The sequence below is a fragment of the Bos grunniens genome, chromosome 14, assembly GCF_055505025.1.
Source record: "Bos grunniens cultivar Pamir isolate PY7600 chromosome 14, Bosgru_T2T1.0, whole genome shotgun sequence".
Taxonomy (NCBI): domain Eukaryota; kingdom Metazoa; phylum Chordata; class Mammalia; order Artiodactyla; family Bovidae; genus Bos; species Bos grunniens.
The window spans coordinates 80,513,447-80,531,037 of NC_141178.1; the positions used below are offsets into that span (position 1 = coordinate 80,513,447).

The 17,591-nt window shown below is 53.3% G+C and overlaps 1 protein-coding gene across 50 annotated transcripts in view; it reads right to left on the reverse strand.

Annotated features, from left to right (window-relative positions):
• Positions 1–11,263: 11,263 nt before the first annotated feature.
• PTK2 (protein tyrosine kinase 2) overlaps positions 11,264–17,591 on the reverse strand; it is a 192,950-nt gene continuing 186,622 nt past the window's right edge. For all 50 annotated transcript variants that reach the window (XM_086337508.1, XM_086337504.1, XM_086337498.1 and 47 more), the window contains 3 exons: positions 16,528–16,683; positions 15,144–15,224; positions 11,264–12,482 (listed from right to left, as the gene is read on the reverse strand). In XM_086337508.1, coding sequence (XP_086193634.1) covers positions 12,270–12,482; positions 15,144–15,224; positions 16,528–16,683 — 450 coding nt within the window. In that variant the 3' untranslated portion in view covers positions 11,264–12,269. The remainder of the gene's footprint in view (positions 12,483–15,143; positions 15,225–16,527; positions 16,684–17,591) is intronic.

Consider the following 17,591-nt stretch of genomic DNA (forward strand, 5'->3'; position numbering starts at 1 on the left):
GGGGTAAAGACACAGCCGGGTGTGGCCTGCCTCCTTGGGAACATCCCTCAGCCCTCCACCCTGCTCTGTGTGGGGCCATCCTGACCGCCCTTACCGCTTGCCCTCATGCTGCTCTTAGCCTGGTTTGAGGGAGTTAGGAAAAGTGAGCCCAGAGGTAAATCTGGGTGTTCATGCTGGAGGAAGTCACAGGCCCACATGCTTGTCTTCTGCCCACATCTAGAACCTCACCTCTGCTTCTGACTAGAACCAGGCTCTTTGTCAATGTAAAGAATTGGTAAAGAATCTGCCTGCCAATGCAGGAGACCCGGGTTCGATCCCTGCGTTGGGAAATTCCCCTGGAGAAGGGAATGGCAACCCACTCCAGTATTGTTGCCTGGAGAATCCCATGGACAGAGGAGCCCAGTGGGCGACAGTTCATGGGGTTGCAAGGAGTCAGACACGACTGAGTTACTAACACCTTCACTTTCAAGCCGTGCTCGGGTTTCTGTCTCCTGAAGGTCATCCTGGTGAAGCTAGATGGCCTGTCTTCTCTAAAGAGGCCGTGGGTGGAGCCTCATGGACCCTGAACCTGGTGGGATTAGCGTGGCATCCCCATTGGGACCTCCTGGGCTGGTGTGGTCAATGGCGAGAGGACACCGATTTTGTTCCTACTGTGGGGCCTGGAATGCCAGTGGGCGCTCTGTCATGGTCCGTCCCCCGGCACCCACCAGAGGGCCCCTGTGTCCTCCTCTCTCCACGGCCGTGCACACCGGCCGACCAGAACTGGGGCACGTCTGGACGCAGTACAGAGGACAGGGACTCAATCCACCTTCTTGCTGGGCTCTCGAGTTGAGGAGAAGAGTCTCGTTCTGCCTTTCCTGAGAAAGCAGAGCTGAGCGAAGATCTGTTGTTCACCTCCCGGCCTTGCGAGCTTCCTCCGGCCCCAGGGTCTGTTCTTGGCACCACGTGTATCTCCTCCTTCAGTCCTCAGGCCAAACTTGAACTAAGCGGCTTCATCTGATCCTTGACAGCAGCCGTGGAGGTGCTGTCCCGCCAAGGGGTCCGTAGCCCGTCTCCTGGTCTCCTCTGACCATGAGGTTCACTGACGCACTGGTCCCCAGTTTTGTTCACATACTCCCTAAAGTCATTTAAAATATGTTTTATCCCCTTCACACATTAAGTTGACACCTAAAAGAGTGCATAAGTTTAAATAGCTACAAAGAATACAATTTCTGGCATACTGTAAATATTGACACTTAAAAATAAAACTGTCGTATCACTTTTAAATGTAACCAGATGGGATATGAATACCATATCGATTTGACATTCACCACGATACGTTACAAACAGCACACGAGGAACCTCTTCATCGCTGAGACCTGCCACATCTTTGTTACGCACAGAAATCATCTCTACCATTTGAGAGTCATATGGCTCACTCTACGACATACTTCTCTACAACACAAACATGTATATTAATTGAAATGTTGAATTTTTTTTAGTTCCTGTGAGGCTCTAAGTGTTAAAAAACACACACACACAATTCTTCTGGATTTATTGATCATCACAATTATCAGTTCACAACCAATCAAAACACAAGTATATCATACATTTGGAGGAGTATTTCTTAGCCATGAAAAGTGCACTCCTGATGGAAACACGTCTTTTAAAGCAACGAATGGGGCTTCCCTTGGGAATAGCTCCAGGACCCAGGAAGGACTGCTGGCCCGACTGAGACGAGGCTCGTTTCTGGAGCGGTCAGTGCCGACACTGTCCATGTCAGTGGTGCGAGTGGAGAGCACTCTCTCAGCAGCGTGGCGGCCCTGACTCCTCACAGGTGACATGCTGAAGTCGAGTAGCGACCTCCCCGCGACAGTTCTGTGTGACGGTCCCCGGCTGGCCCTTCAGTGAGCTCTGCCCTCAGGGTGAGGAAAGCCCCGGGCTGGAAAGCACCTGGCTTTCACGGGGGGCCTTTACGACTCTGTCAGCAGAGGCTGCACAAAAGGCCTGGCGGGCCCGGACACCGACCAAAGTCAGCACTCCCGGACCTTCTCCTGCAGGACGGCGTGTTTCTCGCTCCGTGGAGGCCAGGCTCAACCACGTGACCCGCTTAGGCCACCAGGATGTCAGCAGAGCTGTCCTAAGAGGCCTGAGGTGCGGCTGTGGGGTCCGGCCCGGAGCTTGACCCCCGCCCCACCACGTGCCCAGGATTGCTCCTCGTCCTGGCCCCTGGGTGGCCGAGCAGCCTCCAGGCCAAGCGGAGCTGGCTCAGCTGGCCGCCAGCTGGTGTGGAGCTGTGCACTGCCTGAGTGAGGTTCCACCATGAAAGCTAACTCAAACCCCCAAGGGGCTTTTTAAAAATGGGAACCTGACAAACTGATTCCGTATTTTTTGGCCACACCATGCGGCTTGCTGGATCTTAGTTCCCTGACCAGGGACTGAACCCGGGCTCTCGGCAGTGAAAGCCCGGAGTCCTGATCACTGGACTCCCAGAGAATGCCCTCAGATTTTATATATAACTGAACATGAGTTAGAAGAGCCAGAGGGAGATACCCGGAAAAAAGAACAAGGTTAGGTGACTCACGCCAGTAACTTCAACACTGGTTATAAAGTGACAGTCATTCAGGTGACATGGCCCAGGCAGAAGATGACTGTTCTTTCTCTTAGAGGCACCAAGTTCAACTCAAGGTTTGAGGGGCATACAATACTGTTCATTCATTTACACTTTTGCCAATAAAATGTTTTTTAATTAAACAATTTTTATCACTTCTTTAAATAAATTTTTTTGTCAAACTCAGAGCTGGAGATTTAGTGTATTCATTTTACGCAAAAATTTGCTGTAGAATCTGATTGGTAGAGCCCATCCTCCTTGTTAGATCTGTTGGCCAAAGAGGCAGGCTGCTGTCAGAAGGTGACTTCGTTCGTTTCACAATTCAAATGCTAATACGTGTTTCCAGGAATATTACAGAACCCACCGAGGATGAAATTAAGGAATGCATTTTGTAAGACAGATTACTAAGAGTAGTCAAAATTAAACTGATAAAGGTCTAATATAACTAATGTGTCTATGTTATGGATCAATATGCTCTTTGTGGATATTGGAGTGGATTTGTGGATAATGCTGGAGTGGAGTGGGCTGCCATGCCTTCCTCCCGGCCCAGGGATCAAACCTCTGTCTCTTATGTCTCCTGCACTGGCAGTGGCTTCTTCACCACCAGCACCACTTGGGAAGCCCAATATGCTCTCTAATATTATTTAATTTATAATAATACCATGTGACGTGTACCTAGCATGATAAGGCACTTATGAGGCAAGGAGCTTGACAGGAAGCATGGCATTCTTCAGGTAAATGTGTGTGAACGTGTATACTGATATGTGTTTGTTTGGCTTTTGAGATTGAGGATCGAGTATAAAAACCAGAAATAAATCCATTTATTTTGTCAAACATCACAATCAGATTTTCTTACGAATGTAAAGAAAGAGAAAGGCATGTACTGCTTGAAAACAATCAGTTTACCAGCTCACGTGCTGTGTTTTCTTTTTGCTGTTGGAAATGGGAAATAGGAAGGTTGGAGATAATGAAACGAGATGAGGATTGATCAAAATTAGAGAAGTTCTTGAAATGATTTAATAAATTGGTTTTAGCTACCTCACGGACTAATGCTCATTCACGATGAAAGAGACTGTGCAGACGTCTTATGTGGGTTTTACTCAGTGGATCTTGAAAACTGGGATAGTTCCAGAAAATACTCCAGCTTAATCACAGACTGTCCCAGCTCTGTGAAGGGGCTTCTCTTTCCACCTAAGGACATGCCAACTGAGATGAGTCCTCAGGTTAGCAAAAAAAGAGAATTGCTGACATACATCTGCAAAGGCATTTTTGGCATTTACACTCCTTATCAATGTCTTTGCTTTGCTTTCATGAGATGCCCCTCAGGGCATGTTGGGGCCACCAGGACAACAGTCCAGGTCACCCCTCCCCAGCCCCACTCCACCACCACCCCGGATTCAGGGCACCCGGACACGTCAGAGTCTGGATCCCAGGGCCCCCAGTCCTGGCCTGGTGGTGAACGGTCTTCTGAGTTCAAGTCCAGGCCTGGGGTGGACCTGGGCTGGTGAGGGGCTTTCCTTCTTCACAGGGAGAAGAGTCTGGGGAAGGGGAGCCTCGGGAAGGGGCCTTCAGAGCACTATCCCCCAGCTCAGAGACTGTGGTTCATCCAGGTTTTGGGACACAGACTAACGATGCCCTGGAGACACTGCACGAGGCTCCCCGGGTCAGGAAACGCGGGAGCCACATGCACAAGACGCAGGCTTCCGAGCCATTCCCACGTCGCTGCTGGAAGGGACTGTGGTCCGTGTCTCCCACACAAGATGCGAAGAGGGCACTTGAGTGTTATGACGACCCACATCCGGGAAATTTAACTGCTAGGTTTCTGCCTCCAACTTTATCCACAGGACCGGACAGGGCTGGGACAGCTGTGCCCAGCGCTTCCAAGATGGTGGCGGACAGAGAAGGGGCCCGGTCTGGGCCACGCAGACGGGTCGGTTCCCAGGTGAATCCCTACGGGACACCCGCGACCGTGAGCCTCAGTCCCCCGCACTTGCTCTCTTTTTCTTACTGTGGTAAAGTGCACGGAACACACAATGCACATAATGTAACAGCTACCGCTTCAAAGTACACGTTCGGCGGCATTAAGTCCACTCATCACGTCGTGCTCCCATCACTCTGTCTAGGCCCAGAACTCTGTCAGCGCCCCAGACGGGAACCCTGTGCACAGCAACACCCGCTCCAGCCCTGCAACCGCTACTCTGCTCTCTGGGTCCAGCCTTGCAGAGCAGGCGTGTGGATGGAGTCGTGGAGCGTGTGGCCTCGTGTGCCTGCCTCCTGGCACTGACCATAACTTGACCCTTGGCGTCCTGAGGGCCCTTTTTATCTCTAGGGTGATGTGCCCATCGTTGGTTTCCAGGTGCGACTGTGACGGAGGTGAAGGCGGGTCCAGCACCCGGAGCCCCTCGCCCGTCACACGCCCAGGACGTCCAGCAAGGGCACCATCCAGGGGCTGGGAGCAGCTTGGCCCAGCTCTGGAGTCTCTCTGGCCTTCATGAGGGAAAACGATGCTGAGTGAACCAGCCTGAGCACTCAGGTCTCTTTCAGCCCAAGGAGCCAGGGATTCCCATCATTTCTTATTCAGGGTCTGTTACTAATAAGACCCGGTGTGGCAAGTGTCAGGGCCATTCCTGCTTGCATGTGGATCAAGCAGCTGCAAAGCAGAGCTTCCATCCCTGAGAGTGGAATCTGGGCCGGGTGAGCTTGGGGGCAAGGCTGTCCTGGGTCCACAGTCTTGATAAGGCCGGGCCTGGCTTGCTCTTGCCCAGAGGAACAGGGACCTAAGTCTGGCCACGTCTGACCTGTCCTGGGGTCACAGGAGGTGAAGCCCCCCACCTTTGAGCGGTGTGCACTGGATATGATGCTGCCCTCTCCAGACCCACCCCCAATCCCAAGGGACCCCAACAACAGGGGCAGGGGTGGAGCCCCACAGGCTCCAAGATGACCCTTGTCCCCCGAGACACCTGCCCCTGAGGGTTGTCTTAGAGAAAGACCCCTCAGAGCCGGGCAGCCGGGTCCATAAGGCAGGGGCAGGCAGAGGAGAGAGGGAGGCAACGGCAGTCTCCGTGGCCTTGAACGACAGCATCTCAGGACCACCAGAAGGGAAGGTCCTGGGAAGTCATTCAGAGCAAGACTGGGAAAGACTTGACATGGAGTTCAAAAAACTAAGATTCCAAGTAGGAATTTTGTAGCTGAGTAATATCTGAAAGTAATGGGAGAATAAGTAAACAGAAAAATCAATGATTTTTGACCTTAAAGAGCTAAAAAAAAAAAAAAAAGAAAGATTTGGGACTTTGAATTCCAATAAAATGTTCCATCAGGAGCAGAGAAGACAGCGCAAAAGAGACATCACAGCAGAAGGCACAGGCACCGCTCACGCGCTCACAGTGACCCACTCATGCCCTCACAGCTGGCACTGGGTTTTCAGTGACTGCGCGTGTGCGTTTGGGGGTCACCCCCCGACTCCCCCACCTTGTTTCCGGTGACTCACTCTGGCAGCAGACGTCTCGTAACTTCCTGGGAAGTGACTCATTAGCCGTCTTCTCCAGATTACTTCCCAAGGTTGGGAAACCGACAAGCCGGGGTCCGAGCAGGAAGCCAGGCGGTGGAGGTGGCCTGGCTGAGACCCAGGGAGGTTGACTTATCCTTCCATTATGAGGCTTCTTGCGGGAGGGGCGATTTGCCAGGAGCCCCCTCCCTTGTTGGGGCGAGTTGTTGGAGGGCTGTGACTCCAGCTGAGGGCGAGATGGGAAGACGAAGGATGGAAGTGAGGTCTCTTTTGAGAGTATCTGAGTGCCCCCAGGGGATCCCTGGGGAGGTGAGGGCTTGGGGATGGGGAGGTTTGGTCCTTTGGGGCCCGGGCCTGGAGAAGGTGCAGCAGGGAGGAGCTGGGCTGCACTCGTCCAAGGGCAACTCTATTCATCACCTCCACTGTACAGTCATAAGGGATTTGATTTAGGTCATATCTGAATGGTATAGTGTTTCTCCCTACTTTTTTCAATTTAAGCCTGAATTTTGCAATTAGGAGCTCATGATATGAATCACAGTCAGCTCCAGATATTGTTTTTGCTGACTGTATAGAGCTTCTGCATCTTTGGCCGCAAAGAATATAATCAATCTGATTTCAATACTGACCACCTAGTGATGTCCACGTGAGTCTTGAGAGTCCCTTGGACTGCAAGGAGATCAAACTAGTCAATCCAAAAGGAAATCAACCCTGAATACTCATTGAAAAAAAAAATACTCAATGCTGGGAAAGATTGAGGGCAGAAGAAGGGGTCGACACAGGATGAGATGGTTAGATGGCACCATCAACTCAATGGACATGAGTTTGAGCAAACTCCAGGAGATAGTGAAGGAGAGGGAAGCCTGGTGTGCTGCAGTCCATGGGGTTGCAGAGTCAGACACAATTTAGTGACTGAACAGCAGCCCATGCACCTTAGACCCCAGGTGCTGCTGGCTTAGACCACCACAGGCTTTCTCCGACAGCGCAAGCCAGTAGTCTGCGCTTGGTCCTGCGGGAATGCAGGCCAGGCCAGCAGGGCCCCTTCTGGAGGCTCAGGGGAGAATTCGCTCAGCTCTTGCAGCTTCCAGAGTCGCCCAGGATGCCTGTGGGTGCCCCACTCCAGTTCCCGCTTTCGCTGTCACACTGGCTTTGCGCCTTCTGTAGACAAACCCTCCCTCTCGTAAGGGCCCCTGAATTACACCGGGTCCAGCCCCACAGTCCAGGGTGATAGATCCGTATCAATACCTTTAACTCAATCATAGGAAGAGGCCCAAATTGCTCTTCCTTACGAATCACACAGTCACATGGAACCTCTGTGGCCTCCTGTCTGGCTTCTTTCCCAATCTGGGTCTGCCCATGTCGTGCTTCTTCTCTTTCTATGGCTGATAACACCCCACCGTGTGGACACAGCGCGCGTGGATTATCTATTTGCTGAATTTACTGTCTCCAGTCCCTGTGGGCCTTTCAGGATGTTCTGTGTCTACATCACCTGAGAGCTGGAGTGGCTTCCCTCTCTCCAGCCTGGACGCCCTGTATTTCCTTTCTTGCCCAACCACTCTGGCTGGAACTTCTAGCCCCAGGTTGACCAAAGTCATGAAAGTGGCATCTTTGTTTTGTTCCTGACCTTGAGGCAATTAAACATATTTTGATTTGGCCAAATTTTCTCATTTTCTTCAGTGTACATGCACCACTCATACACTTGTGTAATTAAAAAAAAAAAAGAGAGAGATGAATTTCTAAAAACAAGTCAACGCCTAAAAATGTTTGGGTAAATCGAAAGACCGTCCTTCCTCCAGAGGGGAAAAGAACCTAAAAAATGATTGTCTGTTTTTATTGTCAAATTCAGCAAAATAACAAACTAATGTCAAGTATGATTTAAAAGCTTTAACAGATGTACAGCCCTCATCGGTGGTACACAAACCTGGTCAGACCTGGGCTCGGAACATGGCAGTCAGCCCCACCGATGGGACCCCGCACAGAGAGGCTGAGCTGAGCCCGCCTCCTCTGAGGGTGCCCGCTCTCTGGTCTGAGGGGCAGTACCATTCCAGGCGGGGGCAGGCGTGCGGCAGCAGGAAAGAGCTGGCCCACCGAGGATACAGGGTGAATGACTGCGCATCTGTGAGCCGAGCCACCGACAACTGAAAAGTCCATCTGCCGCCACGTGGATGGGCCTAGAGATGATCACTCTAAGTGAGCTAAGTCAGACCGGGAAGGACAAACACCGTGTAACATCGCTTACCTGTGGGGTCCCCCAAAGTGATACAAATGGACTTATTTACAAAGCAACAGACTCACAGGCTTAGAAAACAAATTTACGGTCACCAGAGGGGAGATAAGTTAGGAGTCTGGGGTTAATAGAGACACACTGCTGCTGCTGCTGCTGCTGCTGCAGTCATGTCCGACTCTGTGCGACCCCACAGACGGCAGCCCACCAGGCTCCCCCGTCCCTGGGATTCTCATACATAAGAATAGATAAGACAACAAGGACCCACTGTTATCTTAGTTATACTCAGTATCTTGTAGTAACCTGTGATGAAAAAGAATCTGAAAAAGAATACGTATATAGTGATAAAGAATCTGCCGGCCAACACAGGAGACGTGGCTTTGATCCCTGGGTCAGAAAGTCCCCCTGGAAGAGGAAGCGGCAACCTTCTGCAGCATTCTTGCCTGGAAAATCCCATGGACAGAGAAGCCTGACAGGCTACAGTCCATGGGGTCGAAAAAGAGTCCGACACAACTTCGTGACTCAACAATAACAACCTGTGTGTGAAACAATGTGAATCAACTATACTTCAATTAAAAAAGGGAACAGAAAACACGACGTGCACACCCATGTTAAGTAAGAATAAGAACATTTTGAAACAACAACATCAGAAACATAGAACAGGAATACACTAACGAAAGGTATTTAAGACCTCTATTCACACTGAAAATAGCAACGCATTACTGAAATCAAAGATTTAAAGAAACAGACATATTAAGTTCACATTTTTTGAAGACAAAATTCTCCTCAAACTAACCTTTAAAGTCAATATAGTTCCAACGACAACCATTCTTTCACCAAATTTTTGGGTAAGTTGACACTGGCGTATAGTTAAGAAAGTAAACAGCCATGTCCCAGACTGGGAGAAAATGTGTGGGCACAAGAATCTAAGAGACGAGTATCCAGGACACCCGTGAAGCCCTACTGCCCAAGGGCAGAAAGACAAACGGCCTGATTTTAAACAGGGCAAAATATCCGAGCAGATACTTCCCAGGAAAGATATATAAACGGCCAGTAAGTATAGGAAGAGCCTGCTTGACATTATCGTACATGAACACAAACTAAAAGGAGATGGAACACAGGAAGCCTTGCGTGTATCTGGCTGGGGTGGAAAACGGTTTCTACACAGTAAACAGACTGGCAGTTCTTAATCAAGTTCACACTTAGCCTAAGTTCCAGAAGTTTCACTCATAGGTGTCTGCCCATGAGAAGTGAAAAGACACGTGTTTGTATGCAAACGACCACGGCGGCTTCATTCACAGTAACCAGAGACCGGGACTTTCCCGGTGGTCCACAGGTCAGGACTCCACGCTCCCGACGCACAGGGCACGCGTTCCATCCTGGTCGGGGAACTCTGCCCTCACATGCCGCGTGGCGCAGCCAAAAAAAGAAGAACTGGGAACTGAAAACAACTCAGATGTCTCCTCCACCAATAGGTGAACAGCTGCGAGGCTGTCAGACCACGAAGCATCATCAGAAACAGAACGAACCCTGATGAGCAGAGACAGGAGTATCCTAAATCACGGTTCTGAGGAAAGAAGCCAGAGACCGAAGGGTGTGAGCAGCAGTTCCAGAAGCTACATGCAGGGCAAGACCAGCTCTCCGGTGCGGGAGACCTGGCCAGCCGCTGCCTCGGGGGTGTGGGGACCGGCTGCCCGGGGGGCTGGACGTGCTCGTCTGAAGACAGCGCTCCACCTATTCCCTCAGCGGGCTGACAGTGCGCGGTTATGTCTGAGAAGAGTCGAACCGAAAACGGGGGGCTGTAACCGCTCTGTAGAGGCAGTGGCTGGGGGGGGCCCTGGGACTTCGGGGTGCTGTCCTGCTCCTGAGTCTCAGTGTCGGTGACACCAGTGTGCTCCTTTGTGAAGAATTCAATAACCTCAATGTATTTGTGCCCTTTTCTCCGTCTAAATTACTCTTTAATTAAAATAGCGTTAAAACACATGCATTTGGAGAAAGAGGTGAGGTTGTGAGCAGGCGCGTACTCACTTCCCTCACTGCTTCTCCCGCCCAGTGTGGACCAGCGTCAAGCTGCCTGGTCAGGCAGCCGTTGCCTGCAGCACAGTGAGGCTGAGTCCCAGGACAGGCCTTCTGACCTCAGGGCCCCGAGCAGGCGCCCAACACATTCACAGTCTGTCTCCACCCACTCTCACAAACAAGATGGATCTCCTGACCGACAGGACCTCTCCAGACTCACCTGCAGCTCGTGGTGCTGGAGGGATGAACACTCAGGCCAGGAGGCGCAGGACAAGCACTGTGGCCGGGCTCACAGCCCCGCCGCTGAACCCGAGATGCAGGCAGGACAACCCCGGCGTGTTGTATTCAACCTTACAATCACCAGCTTAAACATGAGGACGTGCGGACTCAAGATCCCGAAAGAGACTCGGGCGGGCAACATCCCTGACCTTCCTTCCAGGTGCGGAGGACGCCCTGCAGCCCAGAGGGAGGGGCCGAGCCCTGGGGACCTGCCACACCCCAGGGACCTGCGTCCACCTGCTTGCTGGGCCCTCGGGTCCCCGCACTGGGCTCTGCCTTCTCCCCTGGGGTCCCCAGCACTACAAACCCCAGTCTGGCAGCCCAAAGGCTCCAGGAGATGAGGCTGGGCCTGGGGCCTCATGCTGACGGTCCCCTTGAGAGAGCGAGATTCCCGACAGTGCTAAACAGGTGGTAGGCACGGCCAGCCTGCAGAGCTTGATTTCCCGTTTCACCGTGAAGATGGAGGAAAAGCTTAACTTAGGCCGGGCCATTCTTCTGAGTGGTGTTCCTGACTTGTCAAGAGGACAGAGAGTAAAAGAAATGAATAATTTTTGGGAGCTTGCCTGTATATTACTTGATCTGACAAGTTATCTGAGAAATTTCAAACGATCTGAAGGAACAGAACCAAAAGAAAGGATATTACACCAAGAACTTTACTGGCAACACCTTTTTAATAGGTCAAAGTAACTGTACAGTTCATTATATTCTTCCTGAGAATAATTTATATCCCCCAACAAACTAAAGGGAGGGTGTACTTTTCAAAATTATGTAACAGAATGGATGGTAAAACTGGACATCAAAGGGAAACCAAGTCTGTTTCACCCGATTCTCTCCTGGGAAGACAGACATGATGAAGGGTTAGTTAACTCCAGTGGCTGTAAAATAGTCAACATGGCTTTAATCTTTCTTTATAAATTATATAAAAATGGAAAACAGGGATGGTTCCAGAACTTCTTCTCAATGCAGTTTGGAGGTGCTCTGGTACAAAGCATTTCTGCTTCCGAGAGAAATAACATCGCTACAAAAAACTGGCACATTATTCTGGTGAAAAAAGACAAAAGTTTTTAGTGTGTTCTACAGCTAGTTTCCAACCAAATGTTTCACACACCCACATGAAAGTAAAAGGCAGGAAGGAGGAGAGGGTAGTTTTTTTTTCTGAAATGACTCAAGTCTTCAAAATATAGCTTTTATATCCTTCCTCTGTAAAGTGGTATTAGCATATTGCAACTGGAGAACGTTCTGACGACAAAACTCCAGTCTGGATAGCAAGTCTGCGGTTGGCAAAGGGCTTCTCAGCCCCGTGGTTCCTGGAACCCTCCGCTTCCTCCTCTTCTTCCAAAGCGAGGTCTGGCCAGTTCAGGAATCAGCGTGTCACTGCCTCGGCCATTTCCACGAAAGCGTATCCTGACGTGAGCACAGCCTATCCTTCATCGTTCTTGAGCTTCTCACATACAACTTTTACTCTCAGAAAAATGCTGCACTGTGGATCCCGGACTTTTCTGAACACCATGATTAAAGAGCTGAAACAACAACAACCCAAATCAAAACGCAGTTAAACTTATGAGATTTCCAAGCAGCCGTCAGTCAAAACGTTGGCGCTGGGCGTGCCTGCGCCGGCCGGGGGGCCTCGTGGCGGGTGGGGCAAGGGCGGGTCGTGCTCAGTGCGGCCTCGGCTGCCCCAGGGCCTTCAGTCTGGCCTGGTCGATGACGTCGAGCAGGTTCTTGGCGTCCACGGCCAGTGCGTGCGCGGCCGTCAGCATCTGCTTCTTGTACTCCTGCTGCAGGCTGGTCATGACGTACTGCTGGGCCAGTTTCATCTTGTTGATGAGCTCCCCCAGGTCGGAGTTCAGCAGCTTCTGGGCCATCTCGATCTGCAAGGACAAGAGGGTCAGGAGAGCTGCCTGTGGCCACTGCTCAGGGGTCTCAGGAGCTCTTCTTAGGTGCCTCCTAAGAAAGAGACTCCTTCTTCCCTGGAAACGAGACAGAACCGGGTCTCCGCCGCCAGGCCTGCATGCCTCTACTGCCCCTGCCGTGGGACTTTCCTCTGCTCCCCGGGAGGTGGTTCAAGGGTGTCAGGAGGCCCGCCCCACTTGGATGTCAACTCCAGACCCTTCCGAACAGATCAGAGGGCGAAGTGGGGGTCGCAGTGATCTATCCACCTGCTCTTTAAACAGTCAGCGAGCACTTCCTGTGTACAAGGCCCCCAGAGCTGTGGACACAGGGACGATGAGAGAAACCACCCCACAGAGACGGACCCGGAGAAGAGCAGGTCCCAGCTCTGAAGAGCAACAGAGACGCCTCGGGGGGCGCGCCCCTCAGCCGGCCGGGACTGCACCCGCTTGCTGGCTTCCACCGTGAAGGGCTCACGGCCCCCCACTCACCGTGCTCCTGCGCAACGCAGCAGGGGGAGGCCCAAGGGGTTTCAGGAGGGGGAATGCCGTAACCCAGAAGGGGCGCTGGTGCGTGAAGGGACTGAACCGAGGTGGGGAGAGCTCGGAGGCAGCGTAAGCAGCTGAGAGAAGCTGTGGCTCCTCAGGGAAGAGGGGCGAGGCCATGAGGAGGAGAAGCAAGGCCTGACCCGAGACGGGACAGCAGGCTGTCTGTGCGCGTGTGCGTGCGTGTGTGTGCACGTGCATGTGTGGTTCATGCTGGGCAGGGTGGAGGGTGCACACTGGTCCCACTGACGCCGCAGGAAGAACGTGCTGTTGGGGCAGACTCCCGCAGAGAGCCGGTGCCCAGGGCTCGGGGGGCGCCCACTGACAGCAGAGGGGCGGCTCTGAAACATCGGGACCTGTAGGCGTCGGGAGAACTGCCGTGGAGAAAAGGTGTCTGTGAACACACACTGGCGGGCAGCTTGGGGTGGTCACACTCAAGGCAGCAGAGAAGAGCTGTGGGGGTGGGGGGCAAGCAAGGTTGAAAGGAGGGAAGTTCTGAAATCCAGGGGTCTCACCGGGGAGTCAGGACTGGGGGCAGGGGACGGGGGGTGGCCTCCAGGATCCCCGGCAGGAGAAGTAGATAAATGCTAACACTGGGTCCAGAGGGACCCAGCCAGGCAGACGGGTGGGAAGGCGGGAGAGGAAGCAGGAGAGCAGGAGGCAGGGAGCTGTGCACAGGAGAGCCAGCGACAGGGCGGGGCCGTGGCAGGCCTGGCAGCTACGGCTGCGGTCAGACCTGGTCATGTGGGGCCTCCCCGGGCGCTCAGGCGGTAAAGAATCTGCCTGCAATGCAGGAGACCCGGGTTCGATCCCTGGGTGGGGAAGATCCCCGGGAGAAGGGAATGGCCACCCAGTCCAATATCCTTGCCTAGAGAATCCCAGGGACAGAGGAGCCTGGCAGGCTACTGTTTCCTCACTTCTGGTACCTGGAGTTTCCTCATTCTGATGCAGAATTCTTGCTCACTGTAGAAAACCAATTAAAGTTCTAATAAAGCAGACAAAAGAGCTAATCTAACTGGAGAGAAACATAAATCTACACGGTGACAATGGTCAGAACCATTTTCCAAAATGATATTAAGTGGTGTCGTGCAAGGGAATCGATGTCACGTACAGAAGACCCGCGCAGGAGCTGTGCCCAGCTGCCCCGCACGTCCTGACACCTGCCTGGGACATGGCTTCCCGAGGGGATGCAGCGGGGAGGGGGGACCCCCAGCCCTGAGGCCTGGTCCCGTCGTGGGGGACAGCGAGTGCCTGAGCAGCTGGCCCAGGAGAAGCACACAGACACGTTGGGGTCAGGGGCCCCGCGAGCCCCGGGCTGTCGCCCACCAGAGGGAGAAGCCAGAACGCGAGCCTGCCAGTAGGTGTGAAACCCCAGTCGTGGCGACCGTGCCAAGTAAGAGAACAGCCCCGCCGTCAGGAAAGGCGAGCGGAAACACCACAAGCAGGGGGGTGACACAGCCCCTCCCAGGGGGCCCCAGAGAGGCAGACGCCAGCGAGCAGACACACAGAGACTGCAAACGTGGCCCAACGGGGAGACTGGGGCGGGGGGACCTGAAAACTCCTGGTGCTGTTCTGGAAACTTTCTGTAAGTCTGAAATCATTTCAAAATAAAAAGTAAAGAAAAAAACTAACAAAACAAAAACAAGGCCTGCTGGGCTGAAGGACAGACCATGGGCCCCCAGACAGAAAGCAGAAAAGTGAACACAGGAGACAGGGCCGGCGAGGCGTGGGAAATGAGCAGGGCCAGGTGCGGGTCCCCAGACGCTACTTATTTACTGGTCACAGGTTTTATATCGCGGCTTTCAGCAGGAATCCAGGACCGCTCACAGAGGAACTCGAGGAAACTCCGCCCAGCCCGCTGCTCCGTCTGTGCTCCCGAGGACTCCACGGGGCCCGCAGTCCTGCACCCCTGCTCCTACCCGCCCTCAGGACGGCCCGTTCTTCAGGGCGTGGGCGCCAGTCACCCATCGCGGCCCCCAGGATGGACGGGTGGTCCTCAGAGTCCCTGACTGGGGCGCTGGCCGGAAGGTCACGCCCTGCAGAGCAGTCACCACAGCCCCCCAGGGCCCACACGCTGCCCCCTGGATGAGGCCCTACCTCTCGGTGGGTGCTGGCGGGCAGAACAGGAATGGTCTCATCCACCGTGGCCAACAGCGTCCTCAGGGCCAGGCCGACTTCCTAACAGACAGGAGACCACACCAGCGTTAGGATGCACACCAGGCAGCTCCACGCCAGCCGTGACGGTGTCTCCTTCCAGCGACAGGACTTTCATTTCCTTTTCAATACTTTGGGGGAAATTTCTGTATTTCTTTTCCACAGTCCTGAGCCTGATCTCGTTATGAGGCAGATTCAGATCTCTGGACACCCACTGCTGTCCTGTCCGGGGAACAGGGGCTCAGGCAGGGAAAGCGGGCCGCGTGTGCAGAGAGACTCTCTTCCCTCCCCGGTGCTTTCCGCAGCCTCAGGGGCCAGCCGGGAACGCTGTGGCTGCTGCTACACGTGGGAGCAAATGCCAGGTGGCACCAGCTCTGGGGGCCTCGCCGACCCCGGGGCTTCATCCACTGTGCACACGGGGCACAACAGCCCTCCCCTGGCCACTCAGGGTTTAAAGGGATCAAGTGTAATCAAAGGTGGTATGACGCCACGGGGTCAACTACGGAAAGACTCAGGTGCTAGGTTATGCCCGCAGCATGGTGAGACCAGTGAGGACAGGCTGCTTATTACCGCTCGATCAACCGACAAGAAGTATCACACAGCGTAAGATGCAGCTTCTATAAAATCACCCTAAAAAGCTTTATTATGTACCAAATCCTGGCTGCTTTTGTATACAGTTGAGTTTATTAGTATTTAGGGAAAAAAAAATGCCTGTGGTTCCTGCAAGTTGACCCTTAAGAACGCTGGCTACAGTTGCTATGGGAGTAGGCTACAAACTCAGCCAGAATGGATTAACTGGGCTGCCCACAAAATAGCACGACTTCCGAGCAGCTATTCCACACTGGGGTTTAAAAACAGCTGTTCCAGAGATGGCTCACTGGTACACTAAAAAGGTTGTTCAATCCTGGAACTCTACAGAAAAAGGAATAATCCTGTTAAAAAATGAGCAAAGGACTTGAACAGACATTTCTCCAAAAAAGATAAATCGGGAACAGAATGACCACACAATCCAGCAATTCCACTTCTAGGTGAATGCCCTACAGAGCTGAAAGCAGGGTCTCCCCGGATTACCTGTCTGGCCCTTTAAAACGTAACCACCTGCCCTGCCATGGCGGCACCAGACTGTCGGCGTTCTCCTGCCGCTGTTCTCACCCGAGACCCCCTGAACCAGCAGCCGCTGTTGATGACTCCTCTGCACAGGATGCTCCGGGACCGAGGTCGGGAACAGCAGTGGTCACCGTGCGGCACGGGCCTTCTGAAGCGGCGGGATGGATGGGCCTGAGGGCCGCAGGGACCGCAGCCGTGCGCGTGACGGGGCTCAGCTCACCTTCACCATGGGGACGTACTCCTCCGGCGGGGCGGGCTGAATCTTGCTGGACATCTCGATGACCGCTCTCACCAGGCCTGTCACGTTCTCATACACCCTGTCGTTGGACCGGTCCAGGTTGGCCGTGGGAGGGGGGCTGATCTCCTGGGGCTGAAGCTGCCAATACAGAAGCCAGTTATCTTTCCCTCGTCCAGCAGATGGCAACGTATCACCGCAATGCGGCTAGGAAGGGTCTTTAAGAGAGATCAGAGCAGATCACTTAAGGGATCTTGTCTTAGGGGACACACTTCAGTCTGAGGATGATGGAAAGCAGTTCATCCAAGTGACAAATGACTAAGGCACAACTTTTTCTAACTTTGAGCTCAGTTAAAGGAAATGAGAGGGAATCGCACGCATTGTACTCAAAGCCCCAGTTCATTCAGAGAGGTGATTCACTACCCTAAACCCCCAAAATCATTCACCAGAAGAGGAAGAACCCGGGAACCCCACGCCTCTCTGAGGACTTATGGTTATAACAAGTGGACAAGTGCAAGTCTCCTTTAAACGGACAACCTCTGTGTGCTGAGCGCTGCTGCAGCGGGAGCTGTGCGGGTGTTGCTCTGTGGGGGGCCCCTGTTCCCTCACCCACAGTCGAGATGGGGGTGAAACGAAGGAGCACATGTGAAGGTGCCCACCACAGGGCATGGGCACACAGGCTTCAGCAAGTGCTACCCAAGACAACCCGAGCCCTGAAGGCTGCGCTGAGGCCCCGGAGGAACCGCCAGTGCGTTAAAAGTCAAACCGGCCGCCCAGGCACGGAAGGACAGCACGCGTCTATCCTGACGAGACCGAGGGGCAGCAGCAGCACTCGCCCATGTGGACCTGCTGCCAGCGCTCAGCCATCTCTGACCCCGGGACAGAAAGTGAAGGAGTGCTCCACCACTGCCCAGATGCTCGTGGTCACTCTGCGGCAAACACACGTGCTGCTTTGGGGGCAAACCAAGCGAACGCGTCCTCCCCGGGCTTCCCGCCTCCTGGTCCAGATGAGCATGCAGAGCAGGGTGTGACGGAGAGCTGGACAGACA